The sequence below is a fragment of the Octopus bimaculoides genome, chromosome 14 (genome assembly GCF_046866305.1).
Source record: "Octopus bimaculoides isolate indiv1 chromosome 14, ASM4686630v1, whole genome shotgun sequence".
Taxonomy (NCBI): domain Eukaryota; kingdom Metazoa; phylum Mollusca; class Cephalopoda; order Octopoda; family Octopodidae; genus Octopus; species Octopus bimaculoides.
Window position 1 is genome coordinate 21,555,433 of NC_142941.1, and position 21,489 is coordinate 21,576,921.

A 21,489-nucleotide genomic window follows, 5' to 3' on the forward strand; every position below is an offset into this window, starting at 1 on the left:
TTCAGTGCTCTAACGCCTTATCTGCCTGGAAGTCAAAGTCCCAGAAGTCTTTTGCCTTCCCCTTTTCATCCATTACCTTTTCTGGTGTATGTTGATATCAAGCACCTGTTACTTCATGTCCATACTTCCAGCATAGTAGCCAGTGAAGGTTTTGGGCTATCTTGTCACATCTGTCCTTTATGCTTTCTGTACAAAACTTTCTCAAGCACTAACAATGTAAGTCATACTTTCGACCCTATTCCCACACATTCAGCAGAGGTTCGTTGCACTTATGTGGTATATATCCCTTTTCACTGAGTTGGTATTCAATGCCTGATCCTGGGCAGCAAGGATTAGGCTTTCAGTATTTTTTTTTAGGTCACCCTTGCTGAGCCACCTCCATGATGCTTCCTGGTCTTTTAAGTTGTTAGTTTCATGGTGGAACTCACCATGTGATTCCATGCAGAGTAGGGTTTCTTCTCTTGTTGGCTGTTCATGATCAGAATTCATGAGCACTCTCAAGTCCATTTTTGGTAAATCCTTCTGCATTAGCAGCATACTGTAGCAAGTCTTATTTGCTGTTTACCAAATATTCTGCCATGTTACTTCTTTCACTGTTGATGCACTCCCATATGCTAATCAGCCCATGTTCACCTTTACCCTTCTTCATGTAGAGCCTGTGTACATTCACCTTAGGGTGGAGGACACCATACATTGTCATTGTCTTTTGGGTAGTGCGATTGAGTTGGTTAATCTCCGCTTGTGTCCATTTCAGGATGGATGCACTATAGTGGACTACAGCAACAGCCCATTTATTGATGGCAGTCACAAGGTTCCTTGAGTTGAGTTTTAATTTCAAGAGAAGTTTGAGGCACTTGAAATATGCAGTGATGACCTTGTCTTTCATTTCTCTGTGCAAGATATTGTCCAGTTCCAGGATCCCAAGGTACTTGTACCCATCATCATCCGGGTCTTCCATTTTCTCTCCATTTGGCAATTCTATGCCCCTACAATCTGTTCTTTTCTCCTACTTCAAAATGAGCACCACACACATCGAGATACCAAATTCCATCCCTATATCTTTGTTGCACATCTGCACAGTCTCAACCAGCCTCTCCATTGCAGGCTCTATTTTTGCAAACAGTTTTCAATCATCCATGAAGAGAAGGTGGTTGAGACAAGGCTCATTCTTTCTCAGCTCATAGTGCGCATTGACTTTGTGTAAGACTATAGAAAGTGGGATCACGGCTATAATGAATAACAAAGGTGAACAAGAGTCACCCCTGGAAGATACCTCTTTTGATTATTACCTTGGCTAAGTGCTAGTTGTTACAGAAAAGACATGTTTTCCAACTAGGCATGCTGTTCTTAATCAGTGCACACACATTCTCAACTATTCCACACATGTCGAGTGTTTCCAAAATCCACGAATGCAGCAACATGTAAGCCTTTTTGAAGTCTATCCAGGCCATGCACAAGTTTTTTTGGTACTGTTTACAGTTCTTCATTACAACCTTGTCTATCATAAGGTGGTCCTTGGATCCTTTTCAGCATCCCTTTTGTTCTGCTGGGAGTAGATTGTTTACTGCAAAGAACGTATATATTTTCCCTACGAGGATGCCTGTTAACACTTTCCATAGGAGGTTAGGACAAGCAATAGGTCGGTAATTACCAACCTCATTGCCTTTTGACTGATTTTTCATCAATGATGTTGTCTTTCCCTCTACAATCTACTCTGGAACTGCACTGCTCTGTAGGCAGTTGTCTAATTGCAATGCAATTTGCTTGTGTGTTGACCTAAACCACGTCTTGCTGCATTCGTGGATTTTGGAAACTCTCGACATGTGTGGAATAGTTGAGAATGTGTGTGCACTGATAAAGAACAGCATGCCTAGTTGGAAAACATGTCTTTTCTGTAACAACTAGCACTTAGCCAAGGTAATAATCAAAAGAAATATCTTCCAGGGGTGACTCTTGTTCACCTTTGACTTCTATCTGGTCCTGACACTTTCCAGTTCGGCAGTCTCTCAAATACCTGTGCAATTACATTTTCCGCTGTTATGCGCCAGTCGTGGAACCTCCAGGTGATGGAGTTCAGATCTCACAGAACGAATCCACTCAGCATCATGGTTGTGGGAAACATTATTATTATAGCAGCAAGCTGGCAGAATCGTTAGCCCACCAGGCGAAATGCTTGGTGGCATTTTGTCTGTCTTTATGTTCTGAGTTCAAATTTTGCCAAGGTCAACTTTGCTTTTCATCCTTTAGGGGTTGATAAAATAAGTACCAGTTGAGTACTGGAGTTGATGTAATCAACAATCCCCTCCCCAAAATTTCAGGCCTTGTGCCTATAGTAGAAAGAATTATTATTATACATTTTGTTCATCGTGTACAAGTATACATGTATTCATCATATATGTGTGTGTATATATATATATATATATATATACGCGTGTGTGTGTGTATATATATATATGTATATATCTTGGGCATAATATGGAAATTTTGAAATAGGAAATGAATATGGTATTAGACTACCAGCTCATAAATTTTGAGTTCGCATGCATTTCATTTGGGCTGTGCATTTCTGCATATTTCAAATCAATGAACTGTTAGGAATAAATACCAGATAGTCTGTAGATATTATCCAAATTAGTCCAGAACTCATTCTGAGAGAAGATTCATCTTTTGATTTCTTATTAATATGAACCTATGGACCAGAGATAAGCACAAGTGCTGAGGAGTTCTCATTTAGAGCATATTATCTAATACTGTATGTAATTTTTACCTTCAAATCTAGTTTCTTAATTTAAATGGCTTAGTGTAAATGCCTTAAAGCCAGCTTCTGATTTTAATGGAATGATGAAGATATGGTGTGGAAGAGTGAAGATTATTGCATTTTTATACTTATTTTAGAATTTATTATTGTGCAGAATGCTGGTTTGTATGCATAGGAAAGTTGAATGTTGTTAAAGCAATAGGTATATACTGTGCAAATGTGTACAATACAGGTCTATGCTGATGCAGAATTATTGAGGAAGCTATTTACTGTACATTTCAGGACAGAATATTGTTCAACGGCTGCGAGAAAAGCTCTACTCTTCATTGCTGCGGCAAGAAATTGGATTTTTTGATAACACAAAAAGTGGAGAGCTTGTGAATCGCTTAGCCAATGATACTGCTCTCATTGGTCAATCTCTAACTGGGAATATTTCAGATGGTTTGCGATCCATCTGTCAGGCTGTTGGAGGCTTGGCTATGATGGTACGTATTTTATTTGATTTCAAAGACAACATTATATCAGTTGTTAGTTATGAGAATTGTTGTTGATAGGATTATTAAACCACATCGTCACAATGTTGTAGTGTTTATTACATACATAATAATTTCCTTTTACAGGTTTATGTTTCCCCTCAGCTGTCTCTAGCATCCATGCTGGTAGTGCCACCTATTGCCATGGTGGCAATTGTCTATGGTCGCTATGTAAAAAAAATTACGACTGATGTACAAACTTCACTGGCAAACAGCAGCAATGTAAGTAGAATACCAATGTTGCCTTATTAGTACACAGGGCATTTGTGGGGTGAAAAAACATGAGGAAAAGCAAATACATCAAATAGAAAAAACAATACATTCGTAGAAGACATAGTGTACACATGTCCAAGAAACAAGTCATTTAAAAAAAACTGCCTACGGTCCCAGTGACAATTTTAATATGGCCATAGAAGTGACTGCATACCACTTTCACTACAGCAGCCCCTGACAATTCCTTTACATTGTACTTTGCCACCCATTAATGCTACAGACAATAGTAGAGGAGATTCAAATCAGGAGAACTAGGAGGCCAAATGAAAGTTGGGAGTCACAAGATCACATGGTTCACTCGGGTCTTGCTGAACATGAATTGCTCTCCCCTCATCACATAGGACTTCTGCCCAATGTCCTTCTGCACTGCTTATCTGATAGTTGACTTCACCATCGTGAACAATGATTCTAATAGATGTACTCTGATGACACCTGATTACTGAGAATGTTTCTTGGTCATGGATATTCTTACCAGAGGCTTTCAACTCTTTCTCAAACTTCAACACAAAGAATCCAGCCGCATTCAGAAAACTGGCAGTTTCTGGGTTTCTGTGGTTGGTGGCTAGGGTCGCACACACGGTATACCTTTTTTTAATTTTCTATGCTAGATTGGAATTTGTTTTATTGCTCTTGTTGTTACTTTTGAAAGAGAAACGAAAATGTTAAAATTTAATGTATGCTGCCAATCCTTATGTTAGGTCATCTTCCATTTGTGGCATCCTAGATTTTGTTCACAAATGCCTTTTGCACCCTGTGTGTGTGTGTATTTATATTTATAAGAAGAGAGTGTGTGTATAAGTGTGTTACATTCCAATGGGCATCCAGTGCCCATTTTTCAACTGTTTATTAACATAAACCAGAATTAAATGCCAGTACTAGGTAGACATTCTCATTTAGAGCACAAAACCACTGATAAGTTATGACATTTTTACCTTCAGTTTAGTTCCTTAATTTTAAGTGCCTGACCATTTTCTTTTCTTAGACAGATGAAGTGGGGAAGGATATGGACAAGTAGTTAATAAACCATAAGGTCCCAGATTTGATCCCATTAATGACATCTTGTTTCAGTATTTTCAACCATAGCCTTGGGTCAACCCAAGCCTTATGAGTGAAACTGAGGAGATGAATACTCTGTTGGGGTCTGTTGGAATAACTGTACTTATAATTCAAAGAGTTGGCTTTCTCATACTTATTCTGCATGAAGACTATATCAAAGATACATGCATCTGAAATTCTCAGCCACATATATGCTGATACACTGAATAAGTGGAATACTCATCAGAACTGAGAGAGAATCCATTTGTTTTATTTACTTATTTTTCAGTACATTTAAGTTTGGATTTCATGACAAACATAGTAAGGGCATTAAACCAAATATTTTACACTTGTACTATACCTCTAGCAAAAACACAACGGCGCATCGTATTCAGCTCATATGTAATCGATATCACATCAACTCACCAAAATGTGAGGGTTTGTTGGATGGATTGTAGATGTTGGGTCACCAGAATGTAATGGATGTTGGGGGTGTAGATGCAGTGGTGATTAGAATAAGTAATGAGAAATAGCAGTTAAATTGGCTTTTATTTTTGCTGTTACAATATACCCAACTACTTCAAGCTGTTAATATATGAAAATTGTTGTCCATTGTGTAGGTAACTGTGGTCATGATAGTTTAGTACTACATGGTCAAAGGGAAAGGAAAGTAGAAGAAACATGTTACCTGTGACAGTCATGAGTAAAAAGTGTAAGAGAAACAAGTGTTCTCTTTCTAACAGCATTGAGGACATAAGGCAAGGAAGTACCTCTGCCAAAATGCCAGGTAAAAAGAGGGAAAATTCTATTTAGTGTTCTGTATTTATAATAATTTCTTGCTAAAGTAGATCAGGAGAACAAAGGATTTTTCATTGGTTATCTAGGTTGAACGGAGTTTGACACAAGAAGGTCAGGAAGTTGACAGTTGACTCTCATAAATCTTCAAGTGCATTTCAAAAGAACAAAGGAAAGAAGCTAGCTGAAACATTTAGGCTGAGGTTTCAATTCCTGCTTGAGAGTCCAGGAACTAACTGGTTCACATAAATAGTTCTTTCATGGAGAGGCACAGTTTAAATCTGTAAGCAAGAGGGCATTGTACAAGTAACAACTGTTTTAACTAACAATGTTGAACAAAAATATGTTTTATGGATATGTCTCAACTACTTTACACTACAAAAAATTGCACACTATCTACTAGAATGAGTGTCTTCAAAGTTAAAATAGTATGCTGAAATTAGGTTCAATAAAAGCTACTCCTTCACTCCCAATGAAATAGTCACTTTTTGATCCATTTTTATTCTGAAGCAGTCACCATCTTAACAATTTATTGATAGAATTACATGAACTCATTCTTCCCCACCCAGAAAACTGAAACATTTATGATCATCATGTATGTATATATATATTTTTTATGTCTCCCTTATCTTTATCCTTTCTTTTATTTCTTATCTCAGGTGGCCAATGAACGCTTCAATAATATGCGTACTGTACAGTCATTTGTGCAGGAAAATCTAGAGACTGATTTATACAATTGCAAATTAGAAAGTGTTTTATCACTCCTTAGGAGAGAGGCTCGAGCAAAAGCTTTATTCTTTGGTTTTGTGAGTATCCTTGTAAAACTTTCTTTGCCTTTTCATGGGTTGTTCTGTATCAGTATGCATTGGAAAATAGCAAGTGTATAGTGAAGAAATAAGCTCCCAGCAAGCCGTGTCTATTATATAGTTTCAGCTTTTAATTGTAGCCATTTCATTAATGTCTACCAATGCAATTTAGAAAGATTTTCTCTTCTCTCTAAAATATGTGTCTAGTCAAAAAAGAAACCAATATGTGTTCTGAATGTGGTGTCTGTTGATGTAGTACAGAAAGTTGATAGTAGATTAGATGCTTAAAAATTATAATTATCCAGTGCCTCTTATTTCTGAACTCAAATTAACTTTGTATTTCATCCCTCAGGTAATCGTCCATTCAATCTAAAAGCTTTTCCTAATATAGCTAAGAGATTCCTGATACTAATTTCCCTAGAACTCAGAGATATCATAAACTCTTTAATCACCATAATGTCAAGGTTAGCTACTCATGTTTAGATAACGTTGCATGCTATAACAGATGCAAATGCATACCTTCACAGACTTCACCCCACACACCAACATGTTACTGTTGAAATCCTACCAACAGTCAGAAATCCTGCCTCTCAAAAGCTGTGGCCTATAGAACTACACTCACTACACAGGCATGACAGCTGTTGACTTTAAGAGAAGACACATACACCCTTTCAGCTTGTAAATACAGAGAAGACCTCCACCTCCCTATCTGGAAACTCTGGGACCACAGAAACCATGGCAGTAAAACAAACACATGTGCTGAACTGACCACCAGAGACCTAAATACTCTCATCTAGAAGACATTTCAAACTTTTAAAAATTCTTTCTACTCATCTAATCTAAACATTTGATGATATGGACCTGTTGCCACAAAACTTTATGTAATGTGAAGCTGAGTGAAACTGTTATAACATACATGCAACCTCAATCAAATGCCTTGAGTACTACTTTCTGTATGTTCACTCAGATACATACATACTTACTTCACCCATTCTGCTCTTGAATTCTCTTGAATTATGATTTGAACTACTAGTAAGTACCTTCAGTAATTAAAGCGGATGGAACTTGTGGAAGAGGGAGACCCAGGAAGACATGAAATGAAGTATTGAAAGCTAATCTCAAGATTCTTGCGGAGGAGGTAACAAAGGACTGAGATATCTGGCAAATTGATGTACTCCAGGAGAGCTGTCGGCCACAGCAGATTTGATATCCTAAAACCACCTTGGTGATACTTGTCCACGAGGGACTCTGTCCCACCCTCACTTCTGTCCTTTCTGATTTATGATCCATAATTGTATCCTCCAATATATATATAAACTTCTCTGCCTGACAGTAGACACCGTAATTCATCCCCCTGAACCCCACCTTAATCCACCTAGTAGCAATAATACAACCCTTAGAAACTCTGAGGACTATGATGAATAAGAGGGGGCTGAGGGCTGATCCTTGGTGGACCCCTACTTCTACTCGGAATTCTTCACCATACTCATTTCCAATCCTAACTCTACTAACAGCATCTAAGTATAGGGTGTGTACAACCCTTATTAACCATTCTTCATGGTTACCAAGATAATCTACTACAATAATACTCTTGTGTTTATGAATGAGAAAGGAAGGGGTGATAGATGAATAATGAAGGAAGGGGTGATGTCATACTTGGTAGTGGGATGATGAAAATTGTACGCTGAAAAAATCAAAGAGCGTTTCAACTCTGTGAATATATGTATGTGTATGTAAAAGTGGGGTATGTGAATGAGTGTGTGTGTTTGTGTGTGTGCATGTGCGCACGCAATGGAAGTGGGATGGTTCATCTTTGTTCACTTAGTATTTGGGTTTATTGTTTGATTTGGTTGAATCTTGGTTGTTTTTTCTTTTGTTGGTCATTTATTTCTAGCATTTTGACAGAAAAAAGTCATTCTGAAATTGTTTTTTAACGTAAGCATACCCAAACACATCAAATGCTTAAACAGAGCAGGTTTTACAGCCACATCATCCAAACCGACCAGGTGAAACCGAGCTTAGCTACTAGTATATATATATATATATATATATATATATATATACACATACACATATATACCTATATATATATATATATATATACACACACACACACATATACCTATATATATATATATATATATATATATATATATATATATATATATATATATATATACATACATATATATACATACATACATATATGTATATATACCTATATAAACAGGTGTTTATAAGATCCCTATGGATCACACAGGTTGTAATCCTTTGAAACATATGTAGGAATAAAGTATATATATATATATATATATATATATATGTAACTGAAATTGAAAGTTTTTCTTTTTAGTCTGGGTTTTCAGGCAACCTTGTGGTGTTATCGGTGTTCTATTATGGTGGTATTATGATGACTGAATCTCAGCTCACTGTTGGCGAACTATATACATTTTTAGTATATGCAGTCTATGTTGGAATTTCCATGGGAGGTAAGTGGATTATTACTGTTAATTTGTTTAGGGCCACATTTGATATGAATAGTGTGACCTACTGTCAGTTCCAAGTTGTACTTATTTCACTTAATGTGTTAATGCATTTGGGGGAGTTTATCAAATTCATTCTGCTATCACCTCAGATCAGTAGTGCTCTTTATTATTTAGAGTGTGATTAAAGGAATTGATTTTGTCACATTAATGCCTTGACTGAATAAAGTGCTGCTCTTTTTTGCTATTTTTTGAAATGTACTCAATGCTTTTCCCTTTCTCCTCTTTTTGGCTTGCTGGGTCAGTGTTTATCTCTAGTGTCCCTGATATTAGAGAGGTAAATATCAATAGAGAGACGAATGTCTTCTTGGATATTTTAAGTTAATATTTCATATAGAAGAAGGCGGAGAGTTGGCAGGATCATTAGCACACTGGGCAAAATGCTTAGCATTATTTCATCCATCTTTACATTCTCAATTCAAATTCCACTTACGTCAACTTTCATCCTTTCAGGGTTGATGAAATAAGTATTAGTTGAGCATTGGGATTGATGTAATCAATTTATTCCACCCCCACTCTGCAACACCACCCTATCCCACCACCCGAGATTTCTGGCCTTGTGCCAAAATTTGAAACCAATATTTCATGTAGAAGAATTTAACTCAGTAGTTCAGGTTAACAGATGGCTCACTTTTCCATTTTACAGTGCTACTGTTGTTTACATTGTAATGAACTGATAAGGGAACCTTTATGTGATCACCCAATCTGTTAGAAAAAGCAGCCAATTCCCTCAAACCATTCCTTATTGTATTGGGAAAGGAATCCATGTATTGGATAATGTAAGCTTTCATGCCCTTAAAAAGTCTGATGATCATAGATCTGCTTCTTCAGGATTGACTTAGGACTAAAAGAGCAACAACCTATTGGAGCCTCTATGTGAGTGTTCAAGTTGCTAGAAATAGCAGCCAAATTTCCTTTGAACAACACTGTATCATCTATATTTACTAGATAATGTATGTGTGTCTTTGAGAAAAATATAAATGTCACATATAAATTCAAAGTTTCATGTTTCAGGTATCACCACTTTTTACTCTGAACTTATGCGAGGAATTGGCGCCAGCACAAGAGTGTGGGAACTTTTGGATCGACAACCCAGCATTGAGCACACTGGTAAGTTTTATTTAGTATTAGTAATCTCATTGTTGTGGCGACAGTATAACACCCCCTGACAAGAATAGACAGGACCACTACATATAAATAGTAGCGGTCTGACGTAGTCGGCAGTTCATAGCTTGGTCTTCGAAGTCCACGTACAGTGTACAGTTCGAGTTAGTGTGTTGCAAATATTGATTGTTGGTTCATTATATGTTTGTTACTGCTGCTGCTTCTATTTTGTATTGTTATAACACTGTTACAGTGTATTCTTTATCTATCGTCAACAATATCAACTGTACAATATTGGTGGCATAAGGATATATCTTCTGGCAACGAGGATTGTTTGAAACTTACATAGGTTATTTGACAATTTGTGCATCATACAAAATTGTTAAATTATTGAGAACCTATCAGCTGCAGTAATACAGCTTCAAGAGAAGCAACAGGAACAACAACAGTTAAGTGAGTTACAGCCAAGGAAGTCTGAAAATTCTGTAAGTTTGTTTACGTCAGATGGCATGGTGAATTCAATTTCTGAATTCACTTATAATTCAGAGGAGGGTATTATGTTTCCTGCATACTATTGAAGGTACAAGGAAATTTTTAACAAAAATTTCAAGTCATGGTCGTTTGAGGAGAAAGTGAGGCTATAACTATACAAGGTAGCTCTGGCTGAGCATGAACGCTACTGTACCTTTATATTGCCCAAAAAGTTGAGTGAGATTTGTTTCAAAGAAACTATTGAATTACTCTCAAAGATCTTTTGTGACAAAAGTTTGTTATTTAACACTCGAATAATATGCTAGAACTTAACAAAAAATTACAATGATGACTTTATTACATACGCTGGAGTAGTCAACCACATGTGTGAAAACTTTAAACTTCAGGAACTCACTCAGGATATGTTTAAATCCCTTATCTTCATACAAGGCTTTGCATCAACTGAGAAATTTGGCAAGGATTCTCTCAAAAATGGAGCAAGCAAACCAAGACTTAACCGTACAGACCATTCCAGAAGAATGTCAAACAATGGTAAACCTAAAGTAAGACATGAAAAAAATTCAAGAGAAAGATTCTGCAAAAATAAAAATGTGTTGACCTGGAAAGTTCAACCAAAAACGAGTTTCAGGCCCCAATCCATTTTACAGCTGTAGGAGCCTACACTTCAGAAAGAGTATCCGTTTAAAAACCGAAAATGCTATAGTTGTCAGAAACTTGGTCGCAAAAGCTTCACTGCAGGAGACGATTATGAGGGTCGAATGCAAAAAGTTCTAAGTTGTTTTCAGCAGGAAGTGAATGTGACACAAAAACAAGAAAATTTGTACCCCCACCCAACATGTCACCTATCAGGATAGTGTCACTATTTTCAAAAGTTTAATAACAAGGCTTTAAATTATAAGCAATATTTCCGTGAATTTAGAACAGCCTAGTAACAAATGTTAAACTACAATCTGTGTGATTTCTGAAAACAAAATATGGTTATAAGATATTGAAATCAAATGTCCTTCCTACCCATGAAAAATTGTACAAACCATGTGCTCACAAAAACCATTGCAGCTTGCGTGGAGATGCGGATGAGAGGCTAGTCTTTTTTTTAGGAGGCCTTGATCATACTCTGCGTCAGTTTTTACATATATATAATTTTAAAGTTTTTAACTTTACAACTTATGTCTCTTTACAATGTTCTAATTACAGATTGGTCAAGGATGTCCCCTGGGTGGCAACCACTGTGAACTGCTGGTCAGCCCACAACAAATCCTATCTGGGAATGACGGCATACTGGCTGCATGGGACAACACGCTGTCCTGGCCTGCTCTCAGCTCAGAGGACATCACACCTTTGATGTTCTCATCCAGGCCTTGATGGACATCCATTACAAGTTCCGTCTGCTAGACAAGGTGACCAGGACTGTGACAGACAATGACAAAAACTTTGTCAAGGCATTTATGCAGTTTGGTACAGAAATTGAACTCTTGACAGACATTCCTGAGGTTGCTGCTGATCTGGACATGGAGTGTGTTGAGGATGTGGACCTGCATGTAGATCCCAAGGCTTGGGATATTGACGAAGCTGGGCCTCAACTTGCCAGTACACATGAAGTGCGCAGCCCATACCTTCAACCTGGTAGCCAGTGTGAATACCAACAAGGCTCTTGACAGTGCTTTGTTCAAGTTGGCATACAGGAAGGCCATGTCCAAAGGGACAGTAGCTGTGGAATCTGCAGAGCCACATACAGTGGCAGCAGACAGTATTCTGGATGCGTTAAAGAGGAGGCTGGTGGTACCCAACAGTACCAGATGGAACTCTACCTATGACTCTGTTGCTGTCCACAGAGTGATGACACAACTGAAGCTACAGACCTTCACTGATTCTGATGTCGGCTTCCTGACAGAGTACGACCAGGTGATGTCTAATGTTGGCAAGGCCTTGGATAAAATCCAATGGGAGGACCAGGCCTATCACAGGAGCCTTCTGCCAACTGTAGCAGCTACCATCATGAAGTTGAAGGCAGCTAAATTCAAACATCTGTACTGCAGTCCTCTGGTAGGTATCACGTAAAGGTTTGAGCTCCTCCTGGAAGACTTGGAGTGCCAGCTGGCCACTGCCTTCCACCCCAAGTTTTGCCTGTTCTGGCTGGAGCAGTATAATAACAGCCAGGTTAGCAGAGTAACGAACGCCATGGAGGTCATCGTAGATACAGCCCTAATGGAGATCAATGAAGAGGGCAGCAGCACCACCAGCAATGAGGATGAGGAACATAATTTCTTCAGCAGCATCACTCGGTTCCAGGGGAGCAGGAGCTACAGGTCACTGAAGTCCAAGGCACAGAACTTGGTGAAGACCTGGCTGAAGGCCATCTCGAAGGAGGTCCATACTGAAGTTGCCTTTTTTAAGTGAGCAGGTCTTGATCAACCTGTTCACCAAGTATAACATTGCCATCCCATCCACTGCTGCAGTTGAGGGTCTATTCTCTATAGACAAAGATATTTTGAGGACCAAGAGAGCCACCCTGTCAGATGATAACTTTGAGAGGCTGATGTTTATGAAGGGCAACCAGCATCATGTCAAAGCAATGGAGAAGGCCCAGCCAGAGTAGTGCACCTTGATCCTCATCTGTTCTATGCTATACTATACCTTTTTGATTTGTTTAATACATTTTCTACAGTAAATAAAGTCTATGTTATCTGAAAAACTAATGTTTAATTTCATTTGTTCATTTAATTATTTGCATACTCCTTCATCATCTGATCTTGGCATGCTGTACCTTTTTGGAAAGCTCTATGTCTAAGCTACAACATGAAAATTTCAGCTCTATAGGTCTATTTTCAAGGGTTTTAGAGTGAAAAAAACAAGCTAAAGCTAAATTTATATGATAGAAGTTAGCAGTTATCAGTTAGTGTTAGCATCCGCTAGTTTATTTACCTGTTTAGCAATTTAGTGTTTGCAAAGTTAATTTTTTAGTTTCATGTATTAGCGTTTAGTGAAGCTGACTTTTTGGTTAGCTATGCCCACCTCTGGATTAAAACTTCATGCACTGATAATCCATTATCTAATATCTATTCACTTCAACCATTTAAATTTTACTCTATCAGAATAGGTCAGATGTTTTCAGAAATTCATATTCGTGCATTTAATTTATTGGATATATACAGGGGTTGGACAAAATAAAGGAAACACCTTAGAATTTCAAACAAATTTATTTTAATATGGGATAGGACCGCCTTTGACAGTAATTACAGCTTCAATTCTACGAGGTATGAACTTGTACAAAGTTTGAATTGTTTCCAAAGGAATTTTTGTCCATTTTTCAACTAAAACAGTCTCCAGTTCTTGTAGCGATGATGATGGAGGATATCAACTCCTTACTTGTTTTTCTAAAATGCACCATAAATGTTCAATAATATTGAGATCTGGGACTGTGGTGGCCAGATAAGATGTTCAACTTCACTAGAATGTTCCTCTTGCCATTCAATAACAACTTTAGCTGTGTGAATTGGTTCATTATCATCCTAAAAGATTGCGATTCTCTTTGGAAACAGTTCCACAACCATAGGATGATTTTGGTCAGATGAAATACTTAAATGGTCTTGGCTGTTAATTCTGCCATGAAGGGAGACCATTGGGCCAGCAGATTGCCAAGACATAGCCCCCAGATCATCACAGATCCTCCTCTATGTTTAACAGTTGGAAGAAGGCAGTCTAGGTCAAATGCTTCTTTTGGCTGTCTCCACACGTATCCTCGGCCAGTGGTCGGAAATAAGATAAAGAATGACTCGTCCAAGAAAATATCATTCTTCCACTGCTCTAGGGACTATTTCTGTAGGTTTTTTACTCCACTCTAAACGCTTTGCAACATTTGTGTTTGAAAGTAGTGGTTTTCTGATTGTAGCCCTCCCGTGAAATCCAGCTTTGTGCAGCTCCCAGTGAACAGTTTTTGTAGAAACTGGGTTCTCATAGTGGTCATTAAGCTCTGCAGTAATTTTGGGAGCTGTACTTTTGTGATCCGTTCTAACAATTCATGTAAGAGTCCGTTGGTCCCTATTTGAAAGTTTTGGTTTTCTTCCAGAGTTTTGTTTCAATGAGGAGGTTTTTCCCTCTTTCCCAAAGGCTGTCATTACTTTCAAGACAGTACTTCTTGATACACCAAACATTTCGGCTGTTTTCATTACACTAGTGCCTGCCATACAATCACCAACAATTTGACGTCTGATCTGTCATTTTAATGAATTTTTATTACCTTTTTCTGATGATATCTGAAAAGAAACAGCAACTTTAGCAAAACATATTAAACAACACGAATATCATCATCATCATCATCATCATTTAACGTCTGCTTTCCATGCTGGCATGGGTTGGATGGTTTGACTGAGGACTGGTAAGCCAGAGGCTGCACCAGGCTCAATCTGATCTGGCAAAGTTTCTACAGCTGGATGCCCTTCCTAACACCAACCACTCCAAGAGTGTAGTGGGTGCTTTTACGTGCCACTGGCATAAAGGCCAGTCAGGCAGTTCTGGCAACGAATACGCTCATGCTCAAAAGGTGTTTTTATGTGCTACCTGCACAGGAGCCAGTCTGGCAGCACTGGCAACGACCACGCTCAAATGTTGTTTTTCACGTACCACCGGCACACGTGCTGGTAAGGTGATGCTGGCAACAATCATGCTCAAATGGTGCTTTTCACATGTCACCAGCACAGGAGCCAATCCGTGGCCCTGGCAACGATCACACTTGGATGTGTTTGTAATGCTCTACTAGCACAAGTGCCAATCAGGCAGTAGTCATTGGCCATGTCAGTGATTTTGATTTGTTTACACTTGCCTCAAAAGGTCTTCGCAAGCAAAGTTCATTGTCCAATGAATGAGGGGTACTCATAAATGGGCTGGTTACACCCCACGTTTGGATGTGCTTTTAACGTTCCACTGGCACAAGTGCCAATCAGGTGGTACCGTCATCGGCCACATCAGCAATTTTGATTTTGATTTCACTTGCCTCAATAGGTCTTCACAAGCAAGGTTTATTGTCCAATGAATGAAGGGTATTCATAAATGAGCTGGTTACATCCCCTGGCATAGGCCATGGGCTATGGTCTCACTTTGCTTCTCGGGTTTTCTCAAGCATAGCTCATCTCCAAAGGTCTCAGTCACTAGTCATTGACTCGGTAAGGCCCAATGTTCGAAGGTCATGCTTCACCACCTCATCCCAGGTTTTCTTGGGTGTACCTCTTCCACAGCTAGGGTGTGACACTTTTTCAGACAGCTGTCCTCATTCATTCGCAACACATGACCATACCAGCACAGTCGTCTCTCTTGCACACCACATCTGATGCTTCTTAAATCCAACTTTTCTCTCAGAGTGCTTACACTCTGTCCTGTATGCACACTGACATTACACATCCAGTGGAGCATACTAGCTTCATTCCTTGCGAGCTTACACATGTCCTCAGCAGTCACAGTCCATGTTTCACTGCCATGTAGCATGGCTGTTCGTACACATGCATCATACAGTCTACTTTTTACTCTGAGCGTGAGGCCCTTTGTCACCAGCAGAGGTAAGAGCCCTCTGAACTTTGCCCAGGCTATTCTTATTCTGCTACTGACTTGGTCCATTAGGTAACGGAAGCTATCAACTACTTCTAGTTTTTCTCCCTGGAATGTGACAGAAACTATCTTCCTAGTTAGCCTTCCTTTGATATTGCTGCACCTCTTATATGTCCATAGCTTAACACTGGTCACATCTTATGGAGTTTCTACCTACGCCTTTTCTACAGATTGAGCTGGGCCATCTACCTGGATTTGTGGTTTGTCTGCTTTCCTACTTATTAAGACTTTGGTTTTAGCTAGGTTGACTCTGAGGCCCTTCAATTCCTATCCTTGCTTCCACACCTGAAACTTTTCCTCTAGTTCTGATAGTGAATCAGCAATTAGAGCAAGGTCATCAGCATAGAAGAGCTCCCAGGGGCATCCTGTCTTGAATTCCTCTGTTATTGCCTGGAGGACTATGATGAATAAGAGGGGGCTGAGGACTGATCCTTGATGGATCCCTACTTCTACTCGAAATTCTTCACTGTACTCGTTGCCAACCCTCACCTTACTGACAGCATCCCTGTACATGGCTTGCACATAAAAATAAACAAGTTTTTGATGGTTTTATAGATATTTCAAAATTATGATGCTAGGTGTTTCCATTATTTAGTCCAACTCCTGTATGTCAACATTCACCACTTTATACCAGAGAGGGAATAATCCTAATCTCTCAGAGTTGAATAGACACATATGAAATAATGTGTTGTGTTTTACTTTCAAGGTTAAATGCATTGTGAGTTCCTATGTATACCTGCATATATGCTTGTGTAGATATATGTATTCCAGTCTTGTATAAGTATGTACAATATGTGTATATGCACTTTGACACAGCTGACTGGACATTGAACTTGTTTTGGCAATGGCTTTTTTAGGCAACGTGCTCTTTGGCACTGGAAGCAAACACATTCACACATGTGGACATGGAAATATACCCATATAGAGAGAAAGCAAGATTACAATGTATTAATTGAGTCCAATTTACACAAATACCTCTTGCCTCTTCATACACATAGAGAAAAATATGCTCACACACATAACCAGAAAAAGAGAGACATTAAAATGTATTAAATGAGCCCAATTACTACGAACAAATTCCCTCTTCATGTATGTATAAAGAAAAGACACACACATATAAATAAAGAGAGATAGCGCAAGAAGCAGAAAGCTAAATGAAATCTAGTAGTCAAATAGTTCAGTAGTTGTGATTACTAGTTCATTATCTACTAGAATAAAAAGAAAATTTTCATAGAGCAAAAAGTCTCAGGGACAAATAAGTTTAAGTGTCAGATCAGTGATGCCAAATAAACAGGGCCAAAATGACTGTGTCACAACGTTTTTTTATCCATATGTGTCTGCATACTTTATCTGTTTCCAACCATGCTTAACATCCTGAAATTTCCACCTTTTTGTTTCAAAATCTCTCTATAAGTCTTCTCATTTCTATCTAATACGCAGGTGGCTTAATTCCATCAAAGAAAGCTGAAGGTAAAATTGAATTTCAAGATATTGTATTCCACTACCCTAGCCGACGAGAACTCAATATTTTCAACAAGCTCTGTCTGTCATTGGATCCTGGCTCCATAACAGCTTTAATTGGTCATAGTGGCTGTGGTAAATCGACAACTGGATCACTTCTGTTAAGATTTTATGATCCTCAATCAGGTAATTATGTACACACATGTACATTCAAGCTAACATGAGTGAAGAGGTTTTTGTAAGAGTAATTATTTTTTTACAGTTAGATGTCCATCCTATATCTAACTATTTGACTATTAATTCTTTTATAAGCATATATCAAATGAAACACATTATCTTTTGATTCACTTTGAAAATAATGGAGAATTTGTAGACATTTAGTAAAATAATTTTCTTATTATCCATGTGTCTGGAACATAACTTAAACTCAAAGCTTAAAGTTATAATGGAAAGTTTCAATTTAAATATGAACTCTTTAACGTGAAAGGTTCTGGTGAAATACTGGTTGATATCAAAAGTTATCACATATGAGTAATGAATTGTTCTTCCTTACCCTCCTAAAATCACCTGCCCACTTGCTAACAATTCTGCCACTTCACCACCTTCAATGATATAAATATAAATAGACTGCGAGCAATTATGCACATGTTTATATAGATTTACTTACATGTGGCAGTGATTGGGTCTACATTAACTATCATGTTTTTTTCAAAACCAGAAATTTGATGAAAATTGATGGGTTCATATGATTATCATCATCAACATTTTAAAATTTGTTTTTCCATGCTAGCATGAGTTGTTAAAATAGTTAACAGTAATTTACTTTACTGTTTCTTCATTTCCATTCTTTCTGCTTACAAAATTGTGTTCCATGGATCTTCCTTCATACTGACATCTTCTGTATTCACCAGTCTATACCAATTCAAATTGTACAAAATTGATAGTTGCTATAACTAATTATTTTTATCTCTTAGTCTAACTTGGAGAACCTGAAAAAGAAAACTCTTTATGTTGTTTCTTTCTTCTCTTTTCCATTTCATACTAATTAATAAAGATACTTACAGAGAATTTTGTTCACAATTTTAAACTTTAATTGTAATATTATTATCATAATTTCCTCTAGGATGTATAAAATTGGATAACCAAGACATCGACTGTCTAAACCTGTCCTGGCTTCGGCAACAATTTGGAATCGTTAGTCAGGTAATTTTAATGTATAACATCCTTATCTATATATCTATTTAACTAAGTGATTTAAGAAAAAACTGTGTATCATCCTTGTTTTAATGCCCATATTACCATGCTTACATGGATCAGGCAGAATTCATTGAAACAGATTTTCTATAGCTGGATGCCCTTCCTGTCACCAACTCTCACCTATTTCCAAACACAGTTATAATCTACTTGTCTATCAAACAAACAATCCAGACATCATTGTGAGCCTCTTTGTTTATAAAGATCATGGGACATGTCAAGAAGCCAAGATGTGCCTTTATGATTGACTATAAGCATACAACACTGCCTGTATTTGATTGTGGGGTTGGTTGTTTTGTTTGAAGAATCTAAGTATGCAAAGACAAGAAGTCAAACACAGCTGCATGCAGACGCACACACACACACACACACACACATGCACTTGCACAACAGGCTTCTTCAGTTACTATCGACCAGTTTCACTCACAGCAGTATTATAGAACTTTAGCCAACAACATTCATACTATGAGGACTATGAAGATGCCAAACTTCTTAACCACACAAACATCACAAGTGTTAGTTTGTTACTGCTATTGAATCAGATTTCATATTAGGGTGCATTGCTTAGACGGATGCTACTGAAGTTTACCTAGACAAGTTGTCTTTGTGACTTGCAAAGCGTCAGAAACAACACCTGGAGAATATTTTCGTTTGCCATAGGCCAAAATATCAAAACATTATCTTGAAGCTTGAAGTCTGTTTGGAACTGTTAAACAGGAAGGTACTGTTAGAAATACCAAAATCATTATGATCCCCAGTCACCAGGTAATAGATAGAATGTTGGGGATTCTCTCATTGATCTTGACATATCAGTGTTTCACATTGACTATTACACATTCACATGCATGCATGGAACTATCAAAGAAACAAACTTTTACCCAATCCTTTCTAATTATGAACAGTATTCAACTAAAGCCACCAAAGTCATTACAAATGTCAGGGCTCACAGTCACTGATGATCTCATATTCCCAACTTGACTTAAGACTCAGCTGACAGCATTTGCTGAAACACAGTAATGCTCAAGCAGAGCCTTCAGTGGAATACTGCTCACACATATGGGTGGTGCTGCTACACATACAAACATCTTTGACTTCATCAAAAAAATGAAATTCACCCTGACTAATTTGCATGGGGTCAGCAATACACTTCAACCACTAGCCAACAGATGGGCTTTCTTCCCATTCTGCCTTTCTGTTCACTACTATAATGGCCTTTGTGTACCACCTTTACCTAGTATCATCTGATACATTTGTCTTTCCTGTTGTGTGTCTTCTCCAATCAGTCCCTGCACTAAGCACTTTTTCCTTGACCTTCCTCCCCAGTGTGTCAAATCTGGACACCCACCCCACCCATATTACTCCTACAGTTATTAGCTCCAGTAATTGCAAATGAAGACCCATCATATTGATCTTACCATTCCCAACTGAAGCAGCAAAGGAACAAAATCATGGCACCATCATGTAAGAATATTTTCATTGTTTATTGTACAATCTTCATAATACTCTCTGTTTTTTTCAGGAACCAATTTTGTTCTCCAACACCATTGCTGAGAACATTGCATATGGTAGACCAAATCCATCCAGTGTACCAATGGCTGACATTGAGGAAGCTGCAAAAAAAGCCAATGCTTACAACTTCATAAAGAATTTCCCAGATGGTTTTCAAACTTTGGTTGGTGAAAGAGGAGTGATGCTCTCTGGTGAGTTAAACAAAGTGTTCATCATATTAATTCCATCTTTCTATCAGATTCTGCTTCACTTTCTCATTCTGGTTATATTTTTTATAATGAAGAAAGCATGGAAGTATTGATTCACAGACCATGGTTCAAAGTCTGTTATGGAACTATTTAATGCCCTCTAGTTCAGTACATTACTTGTCCTAGCAGGCCTAGAGAATCAGAAAAATAGAGATTACTTGCACTTGCTATAAGCCAAATGCCACCAGACTGATTTTAACTGAATAGCAATAAGTACATGACAAGTACTTATTTCATTAAGCCCCAGAATTGTGAAAACAAAGAGGGAGCTTCTATGTAGCCACATGATTTGCTAGATATAGGAGCCAAATCTGCCTGAAATTGCATCTTATTGTCTTAGAAGAACATACTAGACAATATAGTCTTAAATGTGCCAAAAGAGGGGATAGTTACAACTGAAATGCCTTTAATCATAGGTCAGTTCAACTAGGGTTGATCTAGGGCTAAAGAACAACAACTTTACAGTGAACCAAAAAAATATACAAAAGGCACTTTGTTGTCATCCTCATTTAATGTCTGTGTTCTATGCTGACATGGGTTGGACAGTTTGACAGAATTTGATGAGCTGGAAGACTGCATCAAGCTCCACTTTCTGTCAACCATCTTACTCAGTGAAGTGAGTGCTTTTTACATGGCACCAACACTAATGAAATTACAAGTAATTGAGAATGGTGTTTATTCCCTCTCGCTGTTTTAACATGTGGAGAGCTGTTAGGCATACCTAGTAGATATTGTAAATTTCGTTTTTCTTTGAGAAATATTGGTCAAATTCTGTCAGTAAAAATTATATTGTGCAATGAATGTAATTTTGTAGACTATTAAAGTCAGATGTGATTTTTTTCCCCTAATTTTGAATACAGTAGGGATAATTTGTGTCAGTATTTACATATTCGTTTTTACCTCTCTCTCTTCTACTAATGAGTTTGCTGCAAGCTATAGATGTTGTTAATGCTTTTAATTAATGTTTTTAATGCTTAAAGCAAGGAAATAGTTTTCACAATTTGTTTGTTTTTTAATCTAGGTCTACATGCAATTCTAAGAAAGGTATCAGGTGGATGTGAGATGTCCTAGAAACAACAG

The 21,489-nt window shown here is 37.8% G+C and overlaps 1 protein-coding gene across 1 annotated transcript in view; it reads left to right on the forward strand.

Annotated features, from left to right (window-relative positions):
• The window catches only part of LOC106876129 (ATP-binding cassette sub-family B member 10, mitochondrial), a 30,603-nt gene that overhangs the window by 3,433 nt on the left and 5,681 nt on the right, over nt 1-21,489 (forward strand). Inside the window, exons 3-10 of the mRNA XM_014924544.3 lie at nt 3,041-3,243; nt 3,379-3,513; nt 6,054-6,200; nt 8,554-8,689; nt 9,758-9,853; nt 17,378-17,584; nt 18,522-18,601; nt 20,172-20,352. Coding sequence (XP_014780030.1) covers nt 3,041-3,243; nt 3,379-3,513; nt 6,054-6,200; nt 8,554-8,689; nt 9,758-9,853; nt 17,378-17,584; nt 18,522-18,601; nt 20,172-20,352 — 1,185 coding nt within the window. The remainder of the gene's footprint in view (nt 1-3,040; nt 3,244-3,378; nt 3,514-6,053; nt 6,201-8,553; nt 8,690-9,757; nt 9,854-17,377; nt 17,585-18,521; nt 18,602-20,171; nt 20,353-21,489) is intronic.